This window comes from Entelurus aequoreus, linkage group LG12 (genome assembly GCF_033978785.1).
Source record: "Entelurus aequoreus isolate RoL-2023_Sb linkage group LG12, RoL_Eaeq_v1.1, whole genome shotgun sequence".
Classification (NCBI taxonomy): domain Eukaryota; kingdom Metazoa; phylum Chordata; class Actinopteri; order Syngnathiformes; family Syngnathidae; genus Entelurus; species Entelurus aequoreus.
This window is the reverse complement of record NC_084742.1, coordinates 9,160,716-9,182,046: the sequence shown is the minus strand read 5'-3', so window position 1 is coordinate 9,182,046 and position 21,331 is coordinate 9,160,716. Positions and strand designations below refer to the sequence as shown.

At 42.0% G+C, this 21,331-nt stretch overlaps 1 protein-coding gene across 6 annotated transcripts in view; it reads left to right on the top strand.

Annotated features, from left to right (window-relative positions):
- The window catches only part of celsr1a (cadherin EGF LAG seven-pass G-type receptor 1a), a 193,211-nt gene that overhangs the window by 151,450 nt on the left and 20,430 nt on the right, over positions 1 to 21,331 (top strand). For all 6 annotated transcript variants that reach the window (XM_062064589.1, XM_062064590.1, XM_062064588.1 and 3 more), the window contains 10 exons: positions 5,880 to 6,023; positions 6,098 to 6,281; positions 12,571 to 12,738; positions 12,822 to 12,948; positions 13,009 to 13,209; positions 16,205 to 16,379; positions 16,471 to 16,583; positions 18,231 to 18,310; positions 18,503 to 18,629; positions 18,715 to 18,840. In XM_062064589.1, the coding sequence (XP_061920573.1) occupies positions 5,880 to 6,023; positions 6,098 to 6,281; positions 12,571 to 12,738; positions 12,822 to 12,948; positions 13,009 to 13,209; positions 16,205 to 16,379; positions 16,471 to 16,583; positions 18,231 to 18,310; positions 18,503 to 18,629; positions 18,715 to 18,840 (1,445 nt within the window). The remainder of the gene's footprint in view (positions 1 to 5,879; positions 6,024 to 6,097; positions 6,282 to 12,570; positions 12,739 to 12,821; positions 12,949 to 13,008; positions 13,210 to 16,204; positions 16,380 to 16,470; positions 16,584 to 18,230; positions 18,311 to 18,502; positions 18,630 to 18,714; positions 18,841 to 21,331) is intronic.

Genomic DNA, 21,331 nt, shown 5'->3' with positions numbered 1-21,331 from the left:
TACCCTACACTTTTTCAGTGCTTTGGTTCCGGTTTTCCACAAGAAAAGCTCTGATAAAACATTCCACTGTTCTCAAATATCTTAATTTTTAATTTTCTACACAAAATAAGATGAAAAAATAAATAAACAAATAAAGAATAAAGAAAATAAATCAATCAATCAGTAATAAATAAATAAAATAATAATAAAACAGCAAATAAGAAAAACTTAAGAAACCACATATAGTTGGTGGGTAGAGAAATTATTTTTTTTCAGATTCAAATTAACAGTATTAACAGTTATTTAACCTTTAACATGAACATTAATGAAACTTTCAACATGAACTGTTCTGAACATGGCTTCTCTTGCCTACTTTTGGCTAGAGGTCTGGCAGCGCTTCCTCTCGCATAGCCGAGCCACATTTGGCTTGAGGGAGGAAGCAATTGAGACCCTCAGTAGACTTTGAAGATGCTCATCAGTAAGTCTGGTCCTGTACTTGGACTTATTGAAGTTCAAGGTGGAGAAGAGCTTTTCACACAAGTACGTGCTCCCAAAAAGGCACATGGTCCGCTTGAACATTCTGGAAAGCTCAGGGAAGCTGGGAGTCAATTCTCTCAAAAATTGCCCAAGCTTGTCTGCTCTTCCACTCACCTCCCTGAACTTGGCTTTGAGTTCAGAGTTGCACTGCAGGTCAATGAGCTCCATTTGAAGCACAGGAGGGGCATCTTGCACATCAAAGGAGAAGGGGTCCGCAAAAATTTGAAATGTGGCTCTGTGCGTCTTGAAGTCTGCAAATCTGTGGTCAAATTCCTCCTGTAGCTTCAAAATGGCATCAGCATACTTCTCACCACTGAATGGTGTGCCTGCATCCACAAGTGCCTTGCATGCTGGGAAATGGCAAAGGTTTGTCTGAGATAGCTGAACTTTCCATAGCATAAGTTTTGTGGAGAATGCTCTCACATTGTCATAGGCAGCACTGACAAGTTGCCCCTGGCCTTGTAACCTCTTGTTCAGTACATTAAGCTCATGCGTGACATCAACAAGAAAAGCTAAGTCCATGAGCCATATAGGATCACTTAACACAGGAACAGCCACCCCATTCTTCTCCATGAAGACTTTCACTTCTGCTCTCAACTCAAAAAATCTCTTCAACATGTTTCCCCTGCTGAGCCAACGTACCTCGGTGAAGTAAAGCACGTCCCCATATTCTGACTCCATTTCTTCTAAAAAAGCACGGAACCTTCTGTGTTTTAAGCCCCTGGATCTGATGTGGTTGATGCATTGCACAACAACAGACATCACGTTGTCAAATTTCAGGCATTTGCTGCAAAGGGCCTGCTGATGGATAATGCAGTGCAGAGCTATGGCTTCCTCCACACCCTCCTCTTCCAGTTTTTTTTGAACAAGTGCCACCAGTCCATTTTTCCTCCCTGTCATTGATGGCGCTCCATCAGTTGTTATCCCAACAAATCTCTTCCATGAAAAACCGGCATTCTCAATGGCATCACACAGCTGGTGAAATATCTCCTGAGCGGTGGTCTGGCCATGCATTGGCATTACTGTGAGCAACTCCTCTGTCACTTCAAAATTGTCATCAACACCACGGACATATATTGCGAGCTGGGCAGTGTCAGTGATGTCTGTGGTCTCATCAAGAGCGACTGAGTATACACTGAAACATTTTGCTTTCTCACACAGTTGATCATAAATGTCACTTGACATGTCACAAATGCGCTCTGCCACGGTGTTGGCAGAAAGGCTGATGTTGCTGAACTGACCTTTCTTTTCTGGACAGACAATACTTGCAGCCTGTAACAGGCACTTTTTGACAAATTCACCTTCTGTAAATGGCTTTCCTGCTTTAGCAATCATCTCACTAACCACATAGCTAGCTTCGACTGCTGCGTTATTCTCTTTGGTTACTTTCTTAAAAAAATCTTGTTGCTTCAGTAGACATGTTTTAAGATTGGCAACTCGGTTGGCTCTCTCATCTCCCTGGTATTTTGCATAGTCCTCAGCATGTCTAGTTGTGTAATGACGTTTCAAATTGTATTCCTTATGCACCGCAACTTTCTCTGTGCAAATAAGACACGTCGGAGTGCCCCTGTGCTCCACAAAGAAATACTGAATTTCCCACTTTTCCTGAAATTGTCTGTGCTCATCACCAACCTTTCTCTTCACTGCAGGCTTTGAGAAAGACATGTTTGGGGCTGTGTAATATATAATTTCACTAGGTATCGCTGTTGTGTTGAAGTTTAAGTTTTAGTGTTTAGCTGACGTACAAAGAACGTAATTTCCGCTGGTACCAGATTGGCTCAGGGTCCTGCGCCTGCATATGACGTCGAGCACGGCACAGTTAGTGATTGGTTGAACGTCAGAAACCATGGAAACACAAAGTGTTTGTGGTGGCCGTTTAATATTTATATTATAAGTTCTCCCTATAAACGTGCATTTTTTTCACACTGACAGGCTCCGATAGTTACAATAAGTGTCCGACAACATACTAGAAAGGAGAAATGAACGTATGTCTACCTTTAGCTTGAGATCGCTGTTTGTTGCGAGAGCCAATCAGTGTGGAGAGTCTCATAACGTTACTGCACACAGGTCCTGTGCGGTGTCCTGCAGGCTGCTGTGCCCGCTGCAGTTTATGGAAGACAGAGTTTACCGACAACCGTTTAACGACCAGGAGAGTTTATGTTTCGCAGCCGGCTCTGGAGGGAGAGAGCCGGTGAATCCCCTGTTTACTGACCGGGAGGAGAGAGCCGGTGAATCCCCTGTGAACTTCCCCTGACCGGGGGAATGGGACTGGACCGGAGTTCGCTGGCGGTTTACCTGACCGGGAGTTTCGGAGGGAGAGAACCGGGGGAAAACCGACGAGATTACATACAAAGTCAATGCAGACCGGAGGTTGTTTATTTTTTTCGCGGGACTGGACCGGAGGACTGAACCACTGCTAGCTGGCAGGCAGCCGGCTCAGAGCAGCAGCACTGAAGGAGAGAACTGGGGGAAAAACCCACAGTTTACCGGCGGCCGTTTACTGACCATGGGAGTATTTTTGAGTATTTTGCGATTATTTTTGTCGCTTTTGCTGTGAACACCCCTTTAGTCCACACAGCAGCAGAACAACAACAAACAGCGATCTCAAGCTAAAGGTAGACATACGTTCATTTCTCCTTTCTAGTATGTTGTCGGACACTTATTGTAACTATCTGAGCCTGTCAGTGTGAAAAAAATGCACGTTTATAGGGAGAACTAGGGAGAATGTGACGCCTCCAGAGGGTATCATGTACCCAGAAATGACAGCGGAGCTTCGGACTTTCAGAGCAGTACAGCGCAGTGATGGTGGTGATCTCAGTCATGGATGATGAGAGAAAAAGCAAAACAGGCGGGCTCGCTCGCGTATGGGCGGGACAAAATCGTGTCAATTGTGTCCGGTGTGCACACAGCTTTAAGCTGTCATTTCTGGGTACATGATACCATACAGCATCCATGTCAAACTCGCGCGGGCCGCACTAACATTAAACTTTCATATCAAGGCGGGGGCCTCAAACTAGCGTCCGGCGGGCCGCATTTGGCCCGCGGGCCGCGAGTTTGAGACCCCTGACTTAAATAGTCACAGCTGTGGTCAATTGATATAATAAAACAAGAACAACTTCAAAAAATGAAAGTGCACAAATAATAGACAAAATGGAAAATTATACAAAATAAATCAAAAACTCAGTATATAGTATAGGACAGGGGTCGGCAACCCGCGGCTCTAGAGCCGCATGCGGCTCTTTAGCGCCGCCCTAGTGGCTCTCTGGAGCTTTTTCAAAAATGTATGAAAAATGGAAAAAGATGAGGGGAAAAAAATATATTTTTTGTTTTAATATGGTTTCTATAGGAGGACAAACATGACACAAACCTCCCTAATTGTCATAAAGTACACTGTTTATATTAAACATGCTTCACTGATTCGAGTAGCCGGCAAGAGCCGTTTTGTCCTACTAATTTTGGCGGTCCTTGAACTCACCGTAATTTGTTTACATGTATAACTTTCTCCGACTTTCTAGGACGTGTTTTATGCCACTTCTTTTTCTGTCTCATTTTGTCCACCAAACTTTTAAGGTTGTGCATGAAAGGTGAGTTTTGTTGATGGTATTTACTTGTGTGGAGTGCTAATCAGACATATTTGGTCACTGCATGACTGCAAGCTAACCGATGCTAACATGCTATTTAGGCTAGCTATATGTACATATTGCATCATTATGCCTCATTAGTAGGTATATTTGAGGTCATTTAGTTTCCTTTAAGTCCTCTTAATTCAATTTATATCTCATGACACGTACACTATCTGTATGTAATATGGCTTTTATTTTTTTGCGGCTCCAGACAGATTTGTTTTTGTATTTTTGGTCCAATGGGTGAGGGCCGACATCCGGGCAACTGAGCTACATACGGGTTCTTCGAGCCATAGCAACGAGACTGGCGTCGAAAACAAACCGTTGCCATTACTCTTTAACCTGTCGACCTACGCTGGTTAAACCCGTCATTCTGCCTCCAAAATGCCGAAAAACTGTGTTGTTTTTGGTTGTGCTAACCACAACTGGAAACAGGCAAAACAAAGGTTGTATTTTGTTCTGCCAAAGCGTGATAAAAGCCCACAGAGACGAGACAAATGGCTCGCAGCTTTACACCGGGAAAACGAGGACGGTTCTCACTGGAGTCCCCCAAAGTCCCGGGTCGTGTGTTCGGATCACTTCGTTTCTGGTAAATATAAGGAACAAAAATCCATCTTCTTAACCGCAACTTGGCTATACCGTCCGTGCTAATGTTGTACATATTGAATTTTTACCTTATAACGTTCGACAGCTGAAGTTGTTGTTGTACAAAAATAACATGCGGTTTATACTATATAGTCTAAAGCCTAGCTAGCTATTTTCGAAAACCGGACAACGAGAGGATACCAAAGGCAGCGTTAAGATGGACACCACCGGGAAAACGTAAGCCAGGGCGGCCAAAGAACAGTTGTACTTAAACAATACATGTAGCCCTCAAAATTCTCAATATTTTATACACTAACACTTGATCTTGTTGTTGATAACTTCCGCGTCTCTTTCTTAGTAGCGCGCAGGCTAAGCTAACTAGCAAGCTAAGCTAAGTCTGAGAAGCTTTAAAGTTCACTGAGACGAGTCTGACGCAAATAATACATTTTCGTTTTTTCACACTATATGCGAATAAGTAAAAATGCGTAAATGAAGGATTTAACGCCGACTTCCAAGCCACAACGCTCGTTAAATGCTTTTTCTGTCAATGCTGTGTTCGCTGTGAGCTGGTTTGTTTTCAACGAATTCCCGGTTGCTAGGGGATTGGTAGGCGGAAGTGACGTAGATCCGTACTCACCCATATGGCGCTTTCAACATTTTGGGTTGCCGACCCCTGGTATAGGAAAATAAAGTAATAAAAAAATTAAGTGATAAAAAACTTCTTTTTAAAGCAAATAACCTCGCACGGGGGGCACGAAATAGTGATGCGTCAAAAACATTGACATTAACAGCTGTTGCTGTAGAAAGAAAAATCCATAAATTAGTTGCACTGTTTTATAAGCCACAGAGTTCAATTTTATAAGCCACAGAGTAGAGGGAAAAAAAGTAGGGGCTTATAGTCCGGAATTTACAGTAGTATGTAATTTTGAACAGGTGGGTTTTGATTCAAAGTATGAAGGGAGGCAATACAATGGATGTCAGTTGGTATATTAAAGCGCATTCAGAGGTAGATAAACCACGCTCATTATACTTCAAATGCAGCTGCTGCCATCTTGTGGAATTGATTACATCAGATGGTTTCCTACAGCCACATCTGTTAATGGTTAACACATTTAAATTTTTCTAAACATTTCTTTCCTTCCTTGCCTCCACCAGTATTATCCGTAGACTACCTTGATGTTTCGGATCCTCAGAAGACCACGTTCCCTCGCTTCCAGGACATCCTGGAGGAATATCCCGAAGAGCTCAGGTCTTCAGTCCACTTCCCACAATTCAACATGCAGCCTCAGCGGCACAGAGGTAAGAATTTCCCCTCAGAACTTTCCACCGCTCTTTCCTCCATTCTTCACCTACGTACTCTCTGTCCCACCCAGTGGAGACCACTCCAGCTCCTGCAGCTCAGACCGCCACCCCACTAGCGGAGGAGCACACGGCGTCTGACAGGAGCCGCCGCCACCTTGAGCCAGGCGCTCATCTGCCGGTCGCCGTGGTGATAGTATACAAATCTCTAGGGAAGCTGCTTCCTGAGAGATATGACCCGGACCGCAGAAGTCTAAGGTAGCTTTTTGCAAGAAATGTCTTCTGGTACAATGGAACCTCCATTTATGAACTTAATTGGTTTTATATATATACAGTCTCGTTCAAAAGTTGACATACACTTGTAAAGAACAAAATGTCATGGCTGTCTTGAGTTTCCAATAATTTCTACAACTCTTATTTTTGTGTGATAGAGTGATTGTAGCACATACTTGTTGGTTACAAAAAACATTCATGAAGTTTGGTTCTTTTATGAATTTATTATGGGTCTACTGAAAATGTGACTAAATCTGCTGGGTCAAAAGTATACATACAGCAATGTTAATATTTGGTTTCATGTCCCTTGGCAAGTTTCACTGCAATAAGGCACTTTTGGTAGCCATCCACAAGCTTCTGGCAAGCTTCTGGTGGAATTTTTGAGCACTCCTCTTGACAAAATTGTTGCAGTTCAGCTAAATTTGTTGGTTTTCTGACATGGACTTGTTTCTTCAGCATTGTCCACACGTTTAAGTCAGGACTTTGGGAAGGCGATTCTAAAACCTTAATTCTAGCCTGATTTAGCCATTCCTTTACCACTTTTGACATGTGTTTGGGGTCATTGTTCTATTGGAACACCCAACTGCGCCCAAGACCCAACCTCCGGGCTGATGATTTTAGGTTGTCCTGAAGAATTTGGAGGTAATCCTCCTTTTTCATTGTCCCATTTACTCTCTGTAAAACACCAGTTCCATTGGCAGCAAAACAGGCACAAGGGCATAATACTACCACCACCATGCTTGACGGTGGGAATGGTGTTCTTGGGATTAAAGGCCTCACCTTTTCTCCTCCAAACATATTGCTGGGTATTGTGGCCAAACAGCAAATTTTTTGTTGTGTTCAACAATGCCACAAATATTCCTGGAGAGACACAAGGTAAAATTATTATTATTTTGTTTTGTTTTGTTTTTTTGAGCGCACCAACGACACTTGTGTGTTTGTGTGCGTGGTCAGTGTCGACATTTAAGCTTACTGTAATGTTGTTTTGTTGTTTGGATAAAAAAGAGATTGTTGAGTCATTAACCGCTTGCTATGTTGCTTTGATGTATTATATATATATATATGTATATATATACAGTATACCGTATATGTATTTATATATATGTATGTATATATATGTATGTATATATATATATGTGTGTATGTATATATCAATCAATCAATCAATGTTTATTTATATAGCCCTAAATCACAAGTGTCTCAAAGGGCTGTACAAGCCACAACGACATCCTCGGTACAGAGCCCACATACGGGCAAGGAAAAACTCACCCCAGTGGGACGTCGGTGAATGACTATGAGAAACCTTGGAGAGGACCGCATATGTGGGTAACCCCCCCCCCTCTAGGGGAGACCGAAAGCAACGGATGTCGAGTGGGTCTGACATAACATTGTGAAAGTCCAGTCCACAGTGGATCCAACACATCAGCGGGAGTCCAGTCCACAGCGGGGCCAACAGGAAACCATCCAGAGCGGAGACGGGTCAGCAGCGCAGAGATGTCCCCAACCGATGCGCAGGCTAGTGGTCCACCCGGGGTCCCGGCTCTGGACAGCCAGCACTTCATCCATGGCCACCGGACCTATGCAACTCCCCCTCGCAAGGGACAGGGGAGAAGAGGAGAGAAGAAAAGAAACGGCAGATCAACTGGTCTAAAAAAGGGGGGGTCTATTTAAAGGCTAGATTATACAAATGAGTTTTAAGATGGGACTTAAATGCTTCTACTGAGGTAGCATCTCTAACTGTTACCGGGAGGGCATTCCAGAGTACTGGAGCCCGAATAGAAAACGCTCTATAGCCCGCAGACTTTTTTTTGGCTCTGGGAATCACTAATAAGCCGGAGTTCTTTGAACGCAGATTTCTTGTCGGGACATATGGTACAATACAATCGGCGAGATAGGCTGGAGCTAAACCGTGTAATATTTTATACGTAAGTAGTAAAACCTTAAAGTCGCATCTTAAGTGCACAGGAAGCCAGTGCAAGTGAGCCAGTATAGGCGTAATATGATCAAACTTTCTTGTTTTTGTCAAAAGCCTTGCAGCCGCATTTTGTACCAACTGTAATCTTTTAATGCTAGACATAGGGAGGCCCGAAAATAATACGTTACAGTAATCGAGACGAGACGTAACGAACGCATGAATAATGATCTCAGCGTCGCTAGTGGACAAGATGGGACGAATTTTAGCGATATTACGGAGATGAAAGAAGGCCGTTTTAGTAACACTCTTAATGTGTGACTCAAACGAGAGAGTTGGGTGGAAGATAATACCCAGATTCTTTACCGAGTCTCCTTGTTTAATTGTTTGGTTGTCAAATGTTAAGGTGGTATTATTAAATAGATGTTGGTGTCTAGCAGGACCGATAATCAGCATTTCCGTTTTCTTAGCGTTGAGTTGCAAAAAGTTAGCGGACATCCATTGTTTAATTTCATTAAGACACGCCTCCAGCTGACTACAGTCCGGCGTGTTGGTCAGCTTTAGGGGCATGTAGAGTTGAGTGTCATCAGCATAACAGTGAAAGCTAACACCGTACTTGCGTATGATGTCACCCAGCGGCAGCATGTAAATACTAAAGAGTGCAGGGCCAAGAACCGAACCCTGGGGAACTCCGCACGTTACCTTGACATAGTCCGAGGTCACATTGTTATGGGAGACGCACTGCATCCTGTCAGTAAGATAAGAGTTAAACCAAGACAAGGCTAAGTCTGACATACCAATACGTGTTTTGATACGCTCTAATAAAATATTATGATCGACGGTATCGAAAGCGGCGCTAAGATCAAGAAGCAGCAACATAGATGACGCATCAGAATCCATCGTTAGCAATAGATCATTAGTCATTTTTGCGAGGGCTGTCTCCGTAGAGTGATTTGCCCTGAAACCGGATTGAAAAGGTTCACAGAGATTGTTAGTCACTAAGTGTTCATTTAGCTGCTGTGCAACAGTTTTTTCGAGAATTTTGGAAATAAACGGAAGGTGGGAGACCGGTCGGTAGTTTACCATGAGGTCAGGATCGAGGTTAGGTCTTTTGAGCAGAGGATGAATAACCGCTTTTTTGAATGCTAGGGGAACAGTGCCGGAGGAAAGTGATAAGTTTATAATATTTAACACTGATGGACCTAATAATACAAACAGTTCCTTGATAAGTTTCCCAGGAAGTGGGTCAAGTAAACATGTTGTTTGTTTTATCCCACTTACACGCTGTAATAATTCCTCTAATGTTATTTCATCAAAAATAGAGAGACTATTTTGGAGGGCAGTGTCCGTCGTATATACAGTCGTATTTGTGTTAATAGAGCCCAGTTGTAGCTGGGATGCGTTGTCTTTAATCTCCTTTCTAATGAGTTCAATTTTCTTATTAAAGAAATTCATAAAATCATCTGCCGAGTGGGTGGAGCTACTGGGAGGAGTCCCTTGTTGGGTTAGCGATGCTACTGTACTAAACAGAAATTTAGGATCGTTTTTGTTGAGGCGGATGAGATTTGAGTAGTATTTAGCTTTAGCTAAGGTAAGCATGCGTTTATAAGTTATTAAACTATCACTCCATGCTTGATGGAAAACCTCAAGTTTAGTCGCGCGCCATTTGCGTTCCAGTTTTCTACATGATAATTTATGAGCTCTAATTTCTTCTGTAAACCATGGGGTGCGCCTTTTAGGGGCCCTTTTTTGCTTTAGCGGTGCTATACTATCAATAATTTCGCGCAAGGCATCGTCAAAGTTGTTAGTGAGTTTATCAATAGAGCCGACATAATTTGGGAATGGTGCTATTACCGAAGGCAGTAGGTCAGCAAGAGTCATCGTTGTGGCAGCATTAATGTTGCGGCCGCTATAGCAGTTATTATTATTATTAGCTTGTTGACAAAGAGTCAAAACTTCAAATTTTATAAGGTAATGATCGGACATTACTTTAGTATATGGAAGTATCATAACTTTGGAGGTGGTGACACCCCTGACAAGCACTAGATCTATTGTATTACCGTTGCGATGCGTGGGTTCATGTATTATTTGTGTAAGACCACAGCTATCAATTATGGTTTGGAGCGCCACGCACTGAGGGTCCGATGGGGTATTCATATGGATATTAAAGTCCCCCATTATGATTATATTGTCGGCGTGCGTCACTAGATCAGCAACGAACTCTGAGAATTCACTGATAAAGTCCGAATAAGGCCCAGGGGGGCGGTAGATAACAGCCAGGTCGAGAGGTAGCGGTGTGACAGACCTCATAGTAAGCACCTCAAACGATTTATATTTATTATTTAGGTTAGGGGTAAGGTTGAAATTTTCATTGTATATTAGTGCGACACCCCCTCCCCTTTTAAGAGGGCGGGCAACATGCGCATTCGTATAGTTAGGAGGAGATGCCTCATTGAGCGCAAAAAATTCGTCCGGTTTGAGCCAGGTTTCGCTAAGACCAATGACGTTAAGATTGTTGTCTCTAATGACCTCATTAACCAATAACGCCTTGGGAGACAATGATCTTATGTTTAAAAAGCCCATATTATAGGTATTGGGCTGTTTTGACGAGTTTTTGTTAAGATTATCCGTAGTGGCAATATTAACAATGTTGCGTTTATTATGCGTAGTGCACTTTAAATAGTTTCGACCATATCTAGGAATTGATATGACGGGAATTTTCCGATTGTTTGCTTGGTGCTGCAATAGACTGGACATATCATAATTTGCCACCTCAGTAGAATGCATGTCCACCCCTGACACAGACACAACAGAAAAAACATTATGTGAATTGTGTATTATTCTAAGAGAATTGCTATGCGTACATGGATTATCCAGCCTGGCGCTGGCTAGTTCTAGCTTAACTGACTCCTCACCCGGACTAACAGACATTGTAATTGCCTGTGACCGGGCTTGCTCTAGTGTAGTCAGTCAAGTGAGACTTAAATAGTAGTCTATGTTTCTAGACAGGATGATGGCGCCTTCCTGGTTAGGGTGAAGGCCGTCTCTCATCAGCAAGCCTGGTTTGCCCCAGAAAGAGGGCCAGTTATCAATAAACGTTAGTCCCTGCTGCCTACAGTAGCTAGCCAACCACTTGTTAAGCGAGACTAATCTGCTATATCTCTCATCATTGCCTCTCGCAGGCAGGGGGCCAGAGACAATTACTCGATGCCTGGACATCTTTCTGGCGAGATCACAAGTCCTGGCTATGTTTCTCTTTGTAATCTCTGACTGTCTCATTCTAGTGTCATTGGAGCCAACGTGTACAACTATATTCGCATAATTAGTGGTGCGATTAGCCTGTCGTACGTGTTTACTAGGCCTGTTGCGAGTTAGCTCCCTAAGATTAGCTTCAATGTCAGGTGCTCTGGCCCCGGGGATACACTTTATTGTGGCTGGTTTGCTAAGCTTTATGTTTCGGGTGATGGAGTCCCCTATAACTAAGGTGTGGTGCCCGGTAGACTGGGGTGTAGGACTAGCTAAAGAGCTAAATCTATTATGCGTCTCAACCGGTACACCGTAGCTTGTAGGCCGCTTAGGACTGCTACAAGCTGGGCTAGTTAGCTCGCTACAGCTAACGCTAGCAGATGTGTCCGCAACATCTAAAGTTACGACATTACTCTGCTCTAACTGGCGGACACGGCCCTCTAGCAGAGCCGTGTCCGCCACATACATATACATACATATGTATGTATGTATATATGTATGTGTATATGTATACATGTGTATATATATATATATATATACCCCAAAAGGGATAAGCGGTAGAAAATGGATGGATGGATGGATGTATATATACAGTATATAGTGTCGTCAAATTGTGCAGGTTTTTTTAAACTAAAATATGGACTTTTGCCGAGGCTAGAACCAATTATCCATGTTTACATTTATTCTTCTGGGGAAATCTGCTTCACAATACAAACATTTTGGTTGGCGTACCACGTCGAAGAACCTCGTAGATCGAGGTTCCACTCGTCTTTTTTTTAACTCCACAGTGATTCCCTCCGTCTTTCCACGCTGATCTGTTGTCATTTTGGGACTCATATTGAATTTGCAAAATGGACAAAACTTGTCAAAAGGTGAAAAAACACAGAAAAGGCCCACACGCTGAAGTGATTAGTAGTGTACTCCGCAGCAAGTGACCCCAAAAAACGCTGCGCCCTGCTTTTTGCCTGCAGGCGGGACACAAAATGAATGAAGCCTTCGGAGACCTAGTAGGCTCGTTGTAAAGATTTGTAAATCGAAAGTTTGCAAATAGAGGGGATTGTAAATTGAGGTTCCACTGTATACGAGTAAAAGTCCCACATGTGTTCCTATTCCCAGGGTCCCCAACCGCCCTGTGATTAACACCGCCATAGTAAGCGCCACAGTGCACAGCGAGGGTCCGCCTCTTCCTGTGGTTCTGGACCCGCCCATTACATTGGAGTACTTGCTGTTGGAGACGGAGGAGAGGACGAAGCCCGTCTGCGTCTTCTGGAATCACTCCCTCGCGTGAGTCGGGCGTCACAGCCACTCAGAGTTGTTGTTACGACGTCTTCTGCGTTCGCAACTGATGTGTTCGCGGGTTTGTTTAGGATCGGAGGGACCGGCGGGTGGTCCTCAAAAGGCTGCGAAGTGCTGAGCAGGAACAGCAGCCACATTAGCTGTCAGTGTAACCACATGACCAGCTTTGCCGTGCTCATGGACATGTCCAAACGAGAGGTAAGACCCGTGACATCGTTATCTGGTCTTGCATTGACCTCGTTTCTTGCTTCCTGTCAGCACGGCGATGTTCTGCCCCTGAAGATCGTCACCTACACCACAGTGTCTGTCTCCCTCTTCCTGCTCCTGCTCACCTTGGTGCTGCTGTTTCTCCTGCGGCGCCTCAGCTCCAACCTGCACGTCATCCACAGGAACCTGGTGGCGGCGCTGTTCTTTTCCGAGCTCGTCTTCCTGCTCGGCATCAATCAGACTGACAACCCGGTTCGTTATTTTTATTTATTTACAAGACGTCAGCTTACTTTATCTGTTCCAAAAGGTCCTCATTATTTTGACTCGGGGGCCACATTTAGAGAAAAAAATGTGTCTGGGGGCCGGTATATCTATTTTTAGGAACACTAATACAAAACCTCACAATAATGTCTGATTGAATGCTAAAAACATTATGACAAACCGCCTTAAAAAACTTAATGGAATTGTAAATTTTTCTATGAACGATAAAACACTGAATATTGACAAAATATGAACGTCACACCCCCTTTTCGATCGACATATTTTACAATCAAGTGAAATGCAACAAACAGTGAAATATGAACGTGAAGGGTACAAAATAAACCCACCTACAATCTAATATATCTGATACATCACTAAGCTTTAGAACTTTGTTGTAAAAATCTCCTTCCGCGTCTGTGGAAACACTTCCCGCCCACACTGCTTGGTGCCTCGTCTGAGCTGCTGTGACGTAGATTACCATAGTGACTAATTAGATAACCATAGTAACTAATTAGATAACCATAGTAACTAATTAGATTACCATAGTAACTGGTATATCATCCATAATTCCAACCATTGAAAGACTTAGTATAGTTTGATTGATTGATTGATTGAAACTTTTATTAGTAGATTGCACAGTTCAGTACATATTCCGTACAATTGACCACTAAATGGTAACACCCGAATAAGTTTTTCAACTTGTTTAAGTCGGGGTCCACGTAAATCAATTCATGGTAAGTTGAAGACTTACGGTCGTTAGAAAACATGACTGCACATCATAATGGCAGCTACACTTTACATCTTAAACATCTAAAAAAATTATTTGGGAATGTCCGGCGGGCCAGATTGAAAAGCTTAACGGGCCGCATGTGGTCCCCGGGCCTTAATTCGCCCAGATCTGTCATAGACCATATCGCGTAAAAACAGATGCCGTTTTACCAGTATAATTACAGCAGAAAATTGATTTATAAACATAATCGGTTCTTGAACAGGATTGGTTAATGGAAAAGTAGCAAATGTCTCTTTAAGAAACAATGCAAATATTAATAATGGAGTCCAGCCTAGTAAAAGTTGCCTATTTAATAAACATAACACAAAAGTCCTTTTGGTGCCCTCCCCAACTATCAGAAATCACAACGATCCTTAACTTTAACAACCATATTGCTACCATGATAAACATTTTAAATATGTAGCATCCACTTATAGTAGGTGCATGTTATATTATATTATATTATTCCACTATTATTTTGGTTCATGATTACTGATAGTACAGGATCTTAAAAAAAAGTCATTTGGAGTAAATCCCTGACCATTTACAGCAGGGCTGGGGAGCCAAATCCAGACTGGCAATGACGCCATACTGGCCCGAGTTCAGTTCAGTTCAAAACATTTTGGCAGCAAATTCCAGGAATTCCGAAATACCTATTCTCAATTCAAACTCTTACTATGTGAACATTTTTCAACCGATTTCAAAAAGTCCAACACCAAACTATTCATATCATCTCGGACAATTGTGCTATTATCAATATTTTAAAAAATTCCCGGTTTTCCCGAAATCCCAAAATTTACGGGAAACTCCCATTGAAATGAATGGAGGTGTGCGTCATTTTTACACCTGATTCCGACCTTTCAACCATCCACCCACACTACTCTTCCAATATATCGAATGCAAAATTTTCTTTTTTTTTTTTTCCAAAATTTCCGGGTTCCCCCAGATTTTGACAGAATTTTCTCCCCATTGACAATGAATGGGGAATATACAGTCGACTGCATAGTCCGTTTTGAACCGTTACACCATCCACACACTCCACTCACCCTGGACATTCAAGCCAGCATGTTTCCCGGTTCCAAAATTTCCCTGATTACCCGGAATGACTAACGGTAGTAATTTTCCCCACATTAAAAATGAATGGGCAATATACAAACCACTCCATATCCCACATTTCTCAACCGATTTGAACCGTTCCCACATCCACACACCACTCACCGTGGACATTCAAGCCAGCATGTTTCCGGGTTCCGAAATTTCCCTGATTACCTGGAATGACTAGGAATTTCCCCACATTGAAAATGAATGGGCAATATACAAACCTCTCCATATCCCACATTTCTTAACCGATTCGAACCGTTCCAACATCCACACATTCCACTCACCCTGGACATTCCAACATTTCAGGTCCACTCACGCGTATTGGTGCGCAGATAGGGCATTCACACGCAATTCTCACCGGAAGTGCAAATTGTAGTTATACTAGTGGTGTTCCTCAAGGTTCTATTTTAGGTCATCATCATTTGGGCTATTCAACTGGAGCGCTCCTGTAAATCCGACTAATAGACCAAAATCAAATGTATATTAATTGGTTAACATGATGGCTAACAATCAAGGGAGAAGTCTGGCCCTCCAATCTTTATTTTTCTGTAAAAGTGGCCCCCAAAACAATTGAGTTGAATATCTCTGATTTACAGTATGTGTGCACACACAGAGTTTCTGTAGGAAGACTTTGAAGTCACACACTCACGCCCATGACTGGAGACATGCTGCGACTGGTACCTGTTTCTAGACACAGACTTTATAGCGGGAGGCCCTGAGGCCAGCTTTCTAATTTAACTTGATAAATCTCTCCCTTGTGTCGTTTTTTTTTCAACAAAAAAAAAAAGTGGGACACTTTGCATGTCTTTGGGAGGCATTAGAGTAGGATTTAAACATGCTTTCTGTCTGCCCTATAGCATATAATACATCTCTGTGGCTCATAATGGCTCATTGTTCAGGTGGCGCGTCTCATCCTGGTGGTTACTACCCAACACAAAAACGGTTGTATGTTGCCCCCTATTGTGAATTGTCAACAGTCGACGGTGTGTTTGCGTGTGTGGCCCACATGCGGGATGATTTATAAGGCTGTCAAATAGTTTCTCTTTCTCTTTGACACATCCGAGCCAGTCTTGAAAATGCATTCCTTGTTAAAAGGGAGTCCTTTCTTCTTTGCAGTTTGTTTGCACCATAATCGCCATCCTCCTGCACTACTTCTACATGTGCACCTTCGCTTGGATGTTCGTGAAGGGGTTGCACATCTACCGCATGCTGACTGAGTTGCGCAACATCAACCACGGTCACATGAGGTTCTATTACGCCATGGGCTGGGGCATCCCGGCTATTATCACTGGTGAAAAAAAAATATATATATACATATCAGCAACTGTAGTTCAACTGGTTCAATTTCTTATTTTTGTACTTTTGTTTGCTTGTTTCTTTAGGCTTGGCTGTCGGCCTTGACCCTCAAGGTTATGGGAACCCCGATTTCTGTTGGCTCTCCGTCCACGACACGCTCATTTGGAGTTTCGCAGGACCCATATTTGTAGTTGTCCTGGTATGTTTTACTGCAGACTACAAAGCAACAACTGTAGTAATATATTCTGATTCAATGCAAATATAGCTGTATTTATATTAGAGGTGTTTATTTACCAGCATTGTAAGCAGGCAAGCATTATAGAGATGTGAAATATGAAAACTCTTAATTTAACTTTAATAAGAAAATAAGACTTTGGTCATTTACGAACAATTTTTTCTCACAACAGAATACCAGCGGTCGTATAGCTGTCATTATATCGCCATATGGTGGCCAATGAAAGTAACTCAACATATAATTGTACTTGCATGTATTTACTTATGACTCAATCCAAACAACCTTCCTTAGTCATGATGCAGGAAAAACCAGCACAACAAATATGGTCACACATAACACCAACCTGCTCATTGAACTTTGTGGCTATTATAAAAAACATCCAATCAACAGAAAGAAAAATCTAAATTACACCCATATAAATCCATTACAAGGGATGATGGGAAAAATGCAAAACATTCTCTCCACACTTATCCATGTTTGGTGCATTTTAGCTGCTTGATATTTCTGATTGATTACAAAAACTTTAAGGAGGTTGTCACGGAAGTAAACAAGGTTTCACATACTCTTAATAACCAATTATATTAATTATATATCCATTATATTATTATAACACTATGTACTCATATATACTGTATGTATAGGCTTTATTTGGACATATATATTTCAAAGCATTTTCTTTATTTTCATGACTATCTACATTGTAGATTGTCACTGAAGGCATCAAAACTATGACACCTGTGAAGTGAAAACCCTTTAGGTGACTACCTTTTGAAGCTCATCGAGAGAATGCCAAGAGTAACAGTAATCAGAGCAAAGGGTGGCTATTTTGAAGAAACTGGAATATAAAACATGTTTTCAGTTATTTCACCTTTTTTTGTTAAGTGTGTTCATTCATAGTTTTGATGCCTTCAGTGACAATCTACAATGTAAATATACAATATATATATATGTGTATATATATGTATGTATATATATATATATATATATACAATATATATATATGTGTATATATATATATGTTACTTTGCATGCAGTTGACTTTCAGCCCCCCGGCCAAATTTTTTAAGCCCAATGCGGCCCCCCCAGTCAAAAAGTTTGAACATCCCTGATTTACAGTAATACACTGTAAAAACAACAACTGTAGATTTTCCATTAAAAACCTGCAGCTCAGTTCACAGAATTTTTACCATAAATAAAACCGTGGTCAATGTTTTCTTTTCAATTTACAGTAATATGCTGTAAAAAAAAAACACTGTGAATTTTTGTAAAATTTGCTGGTAACTCGCTTTAAAATCATAAGTAAAGCAGATATTTAAGTATTTATTTTTATTTTGACAAAAAAACATTTGGAAAATATGATAATATGATATTTGTTGCAATATTGGATACTATTAAAGTTTGAAAGGTATGCAATTTTGTGCAGTACATTTATTTTTTCTGTCAAAATGGGGAAAAAAAACTAATACATTTAGTAAGAAATTATTAGGTACTTTATTAATGCATATTGTTTCCAGGCATTAGTGGACCATATAAAATGATGTGGTGTTTGACACTAGAAGCATTAATTGGAGTATTCCCTGCACTTCATTTAACGTATCCGTGTATTCACAGGTCAACATAGTGATCTTCATCCTGGCCGCAAAGGCTTCCTGTGGTCGCAGGCAGAAGGCGGTTGAGAAGTCGGGCGCTATGTAAGTCTCAATAGATACAGTCGTGTTGTGTTGTGTTTGCTCGTTTCTCTTGTGTTATCTTTTAACCTGCCTATTGTACAGCACTTTGGCTACCCCTGTGGTAAATTTTAAATGTGGTTTATAAATAAAGTTGATTTGATTAGTGTCGCTTATATGATGCCTAATACTTCATAATGTGGTGTACTTCCTCAGCCTGGCTCTTCGCATGGCCTTCCTCCTGCTGCTGCTCATCAGCGCCACCTGGCTGCTGGGACTGATGGCAGTCAACAGCGACGTGCTCACCTTCCACTACCTCTTTGCCGGCTTCAGCTGTCTGCAGGTAATCCAGAGGTTGAACAGCAGCGCCATTCCCACACGCTGCAGTCCGTCGGGGCTCAATGTGAACGTGCGGCTTCTCTCCCCAGGGAGTCTTCATCTTCTTCTTCCACATCGTCCTCAACAAAGACGTGAGGAAACATCTCAAGAACGTCTTCACAGGAAAGAAGAACCTACCGGAGGAGACGGCCGCCACACGGGCGTCTTTGCTCACAGTGAGGGACCCACACGATTGTTGTCGATTTACGAACTTAATCGGTTCTTCGTCATTCAAAAAGTTTGAAAAGTGGAGCAAATTCCTCAACAATGTAAATATGAATAATGGCTTCCAGCCTTGATAAAAGTCCACATTTTAGTGAAGGTGTGTACACGTTTGACACACTAAAAAGTAGAGATAAATGCTTTAAAATGTAATATCGAAAATTATCGGTATCGGTTTCAAAATTATCGGTATCGGTTTGAAAAAGTACAATTTATGACTTTTTATAATGCCGCTGTGTACACGGACGTAGGGAGAAGTGCAGAGCGCCAATAAACCTTAAAGGCACTACCTTTGCGTGCCGGCTCAGTCACGTAATACCTACGGCTTTTCACACACACAAGTGAATGCAAGGCATACTTGGTCAACAGCCATACAGGCCACACTGAGGGTGAGTGTATAAACAATTTTAACACTGTTACAAATATGCGCCACACTGTGAACCAACACCAAACAAGAATGACACACATTTCGGGAGAACATCCGCACCGTAACACAACATAAACACAACAGAACAAATACCCAGAACCCCTTGCAGCACTAACTCTTCCAGGACGCTACAATATACACCCCCACCACCCCCTACACCACCTCACCTCACCCCCCCCCCCCCCCCCCGCCCCTAACCCCGCCCACCTCAACCTCCTCATGCTCTCTCAGGGAGAGCATGTCCCAAATTCCAAGCTGCTGTTTTGAGGCATGTTAAAAAAAAATAATGCACTTTGTGACTTCAATAATAAATATGGCAGTGCCATGTTGGCATTTTTTTCCATAACTTGAGTTGATTTATTTAGGAAAACATTGTTACATTGTTTAATGCATCCAGCGGGGCATCACAACAAAATTAGGCATAATAATGTGTTAATTCCACGACTGTATATATCGGTTGATATCGGAATCGGTAATTAAGAGTTGGACAATATCGGATATCGGCAAAAAAAGCCATTATCGGACATCTCTAACAACAAGTTTTATACGGTAGTGTATATCAAACAAATATAACATGGGGATGATGGATCAACTTTCTCTTTATTAACAAGCTAAAACAACAACAACAACAAGATGCTATCCTCTATGTGCTGCTCTGCCAACACACACACACAGAAGTTCCCACGCCTTTGCCACCGCTAGAATCCTGAGGTGCGATGGACGGCTAAGCAGCGCTTTAGAAAGCAGCAGCCTGCCACCGTAGCCCCCCTACCCCCTCCCCTCTCCCTTTGTTGCAAGTTTTGTGGATTCTGTGTAACATGTATGTATGTATGCTTTCGGCTATCAAGTTTTGTTTTTTTTTGGCTTCAGTCTGGGCTCCCCAAAAGCCCAGTCTGAAACTGACCTTTTTTTTACCTCACACCCCCACCCCATTCACCCCTCACCCCCAGCGTTCACCTTTTTCCTACCTTTTAAGGGAGCGCCGTAATTGGCTGCACCGTCAGCATTCCTGTTCTGTCTCCCTGTTCATTGTTTGTCTAATCTAGAGCGGAATTGTGCTGTAAACCTGAATCTCCCCCCCGGGGATGAATAAAGCATCTATCTATCTATCTATCTTTACCATCGATCAGAAATCACAAAAATCCTCAACTTTAACAACCGTATTGCTACAATAATAAACATAAAAAAAAGTTAAATCCACTTACATTAACATGGGCAAAGGAGGAGCAGACAGAGGGATAGACGGAAGAAGGCTAAGGGGAGGGTGTGTATGTGTGCTCTTGGAAGCGGCGCCGCTGAATGGGAGGTCGTCTTGCTTTGGCATCTTTTTCCAGAAAAGTCCGGTCTCATCACAATTAGTTTAGTTTGGTTTATTATTTTTTTCGGTAAGTGGTCAACGAAATAAACAAAAACAATTATACATCCATAAAGTGACAATTTTACGGATCGAAAGGGTTTTGGCTGAAGTGAAACACTTATTTCGCCTAACCCTATTAACAGAGTCAAATACAAGATGTAGCTTGTAGACATGTTAAAACTTTTTACATTTCCTTTATACAACATATTACAAATACACCTTGTACACAGCATAAAAAACTATACAAATATATACACAGTAAATACACAGACAAACAATGATGTAATATCCATGTACACTCATACATGTTGGTTGTGCTACAAAGCCTGCGTTGTCCATTCTGTGCTACAAAGCCATTAATGTCCTCCTTGCAAATAGTCTTTTTTGTTTTTTTAAATCCACAGCGATTCCATCCCCTTTTCCACGCTGGTCTGTTGTCTATTTGGGGACTCCTATTGAGTTAGCAAAATAGACAAAACTTGTCAAAAGGTGATAAAAACAAAAAAGCCACACACCCTCCAATTGACATGGAGGGCTCTGCCTTTCTAAAAATGCTACGCCCTGCGGAGCGCAAAATGTAAGGAATGAATCGCCCTACATGGTTGGCACACTGAGGCATATTTGGCTGGATCTAAAAGTTCGCAAATAGAGGGGTTCGTAA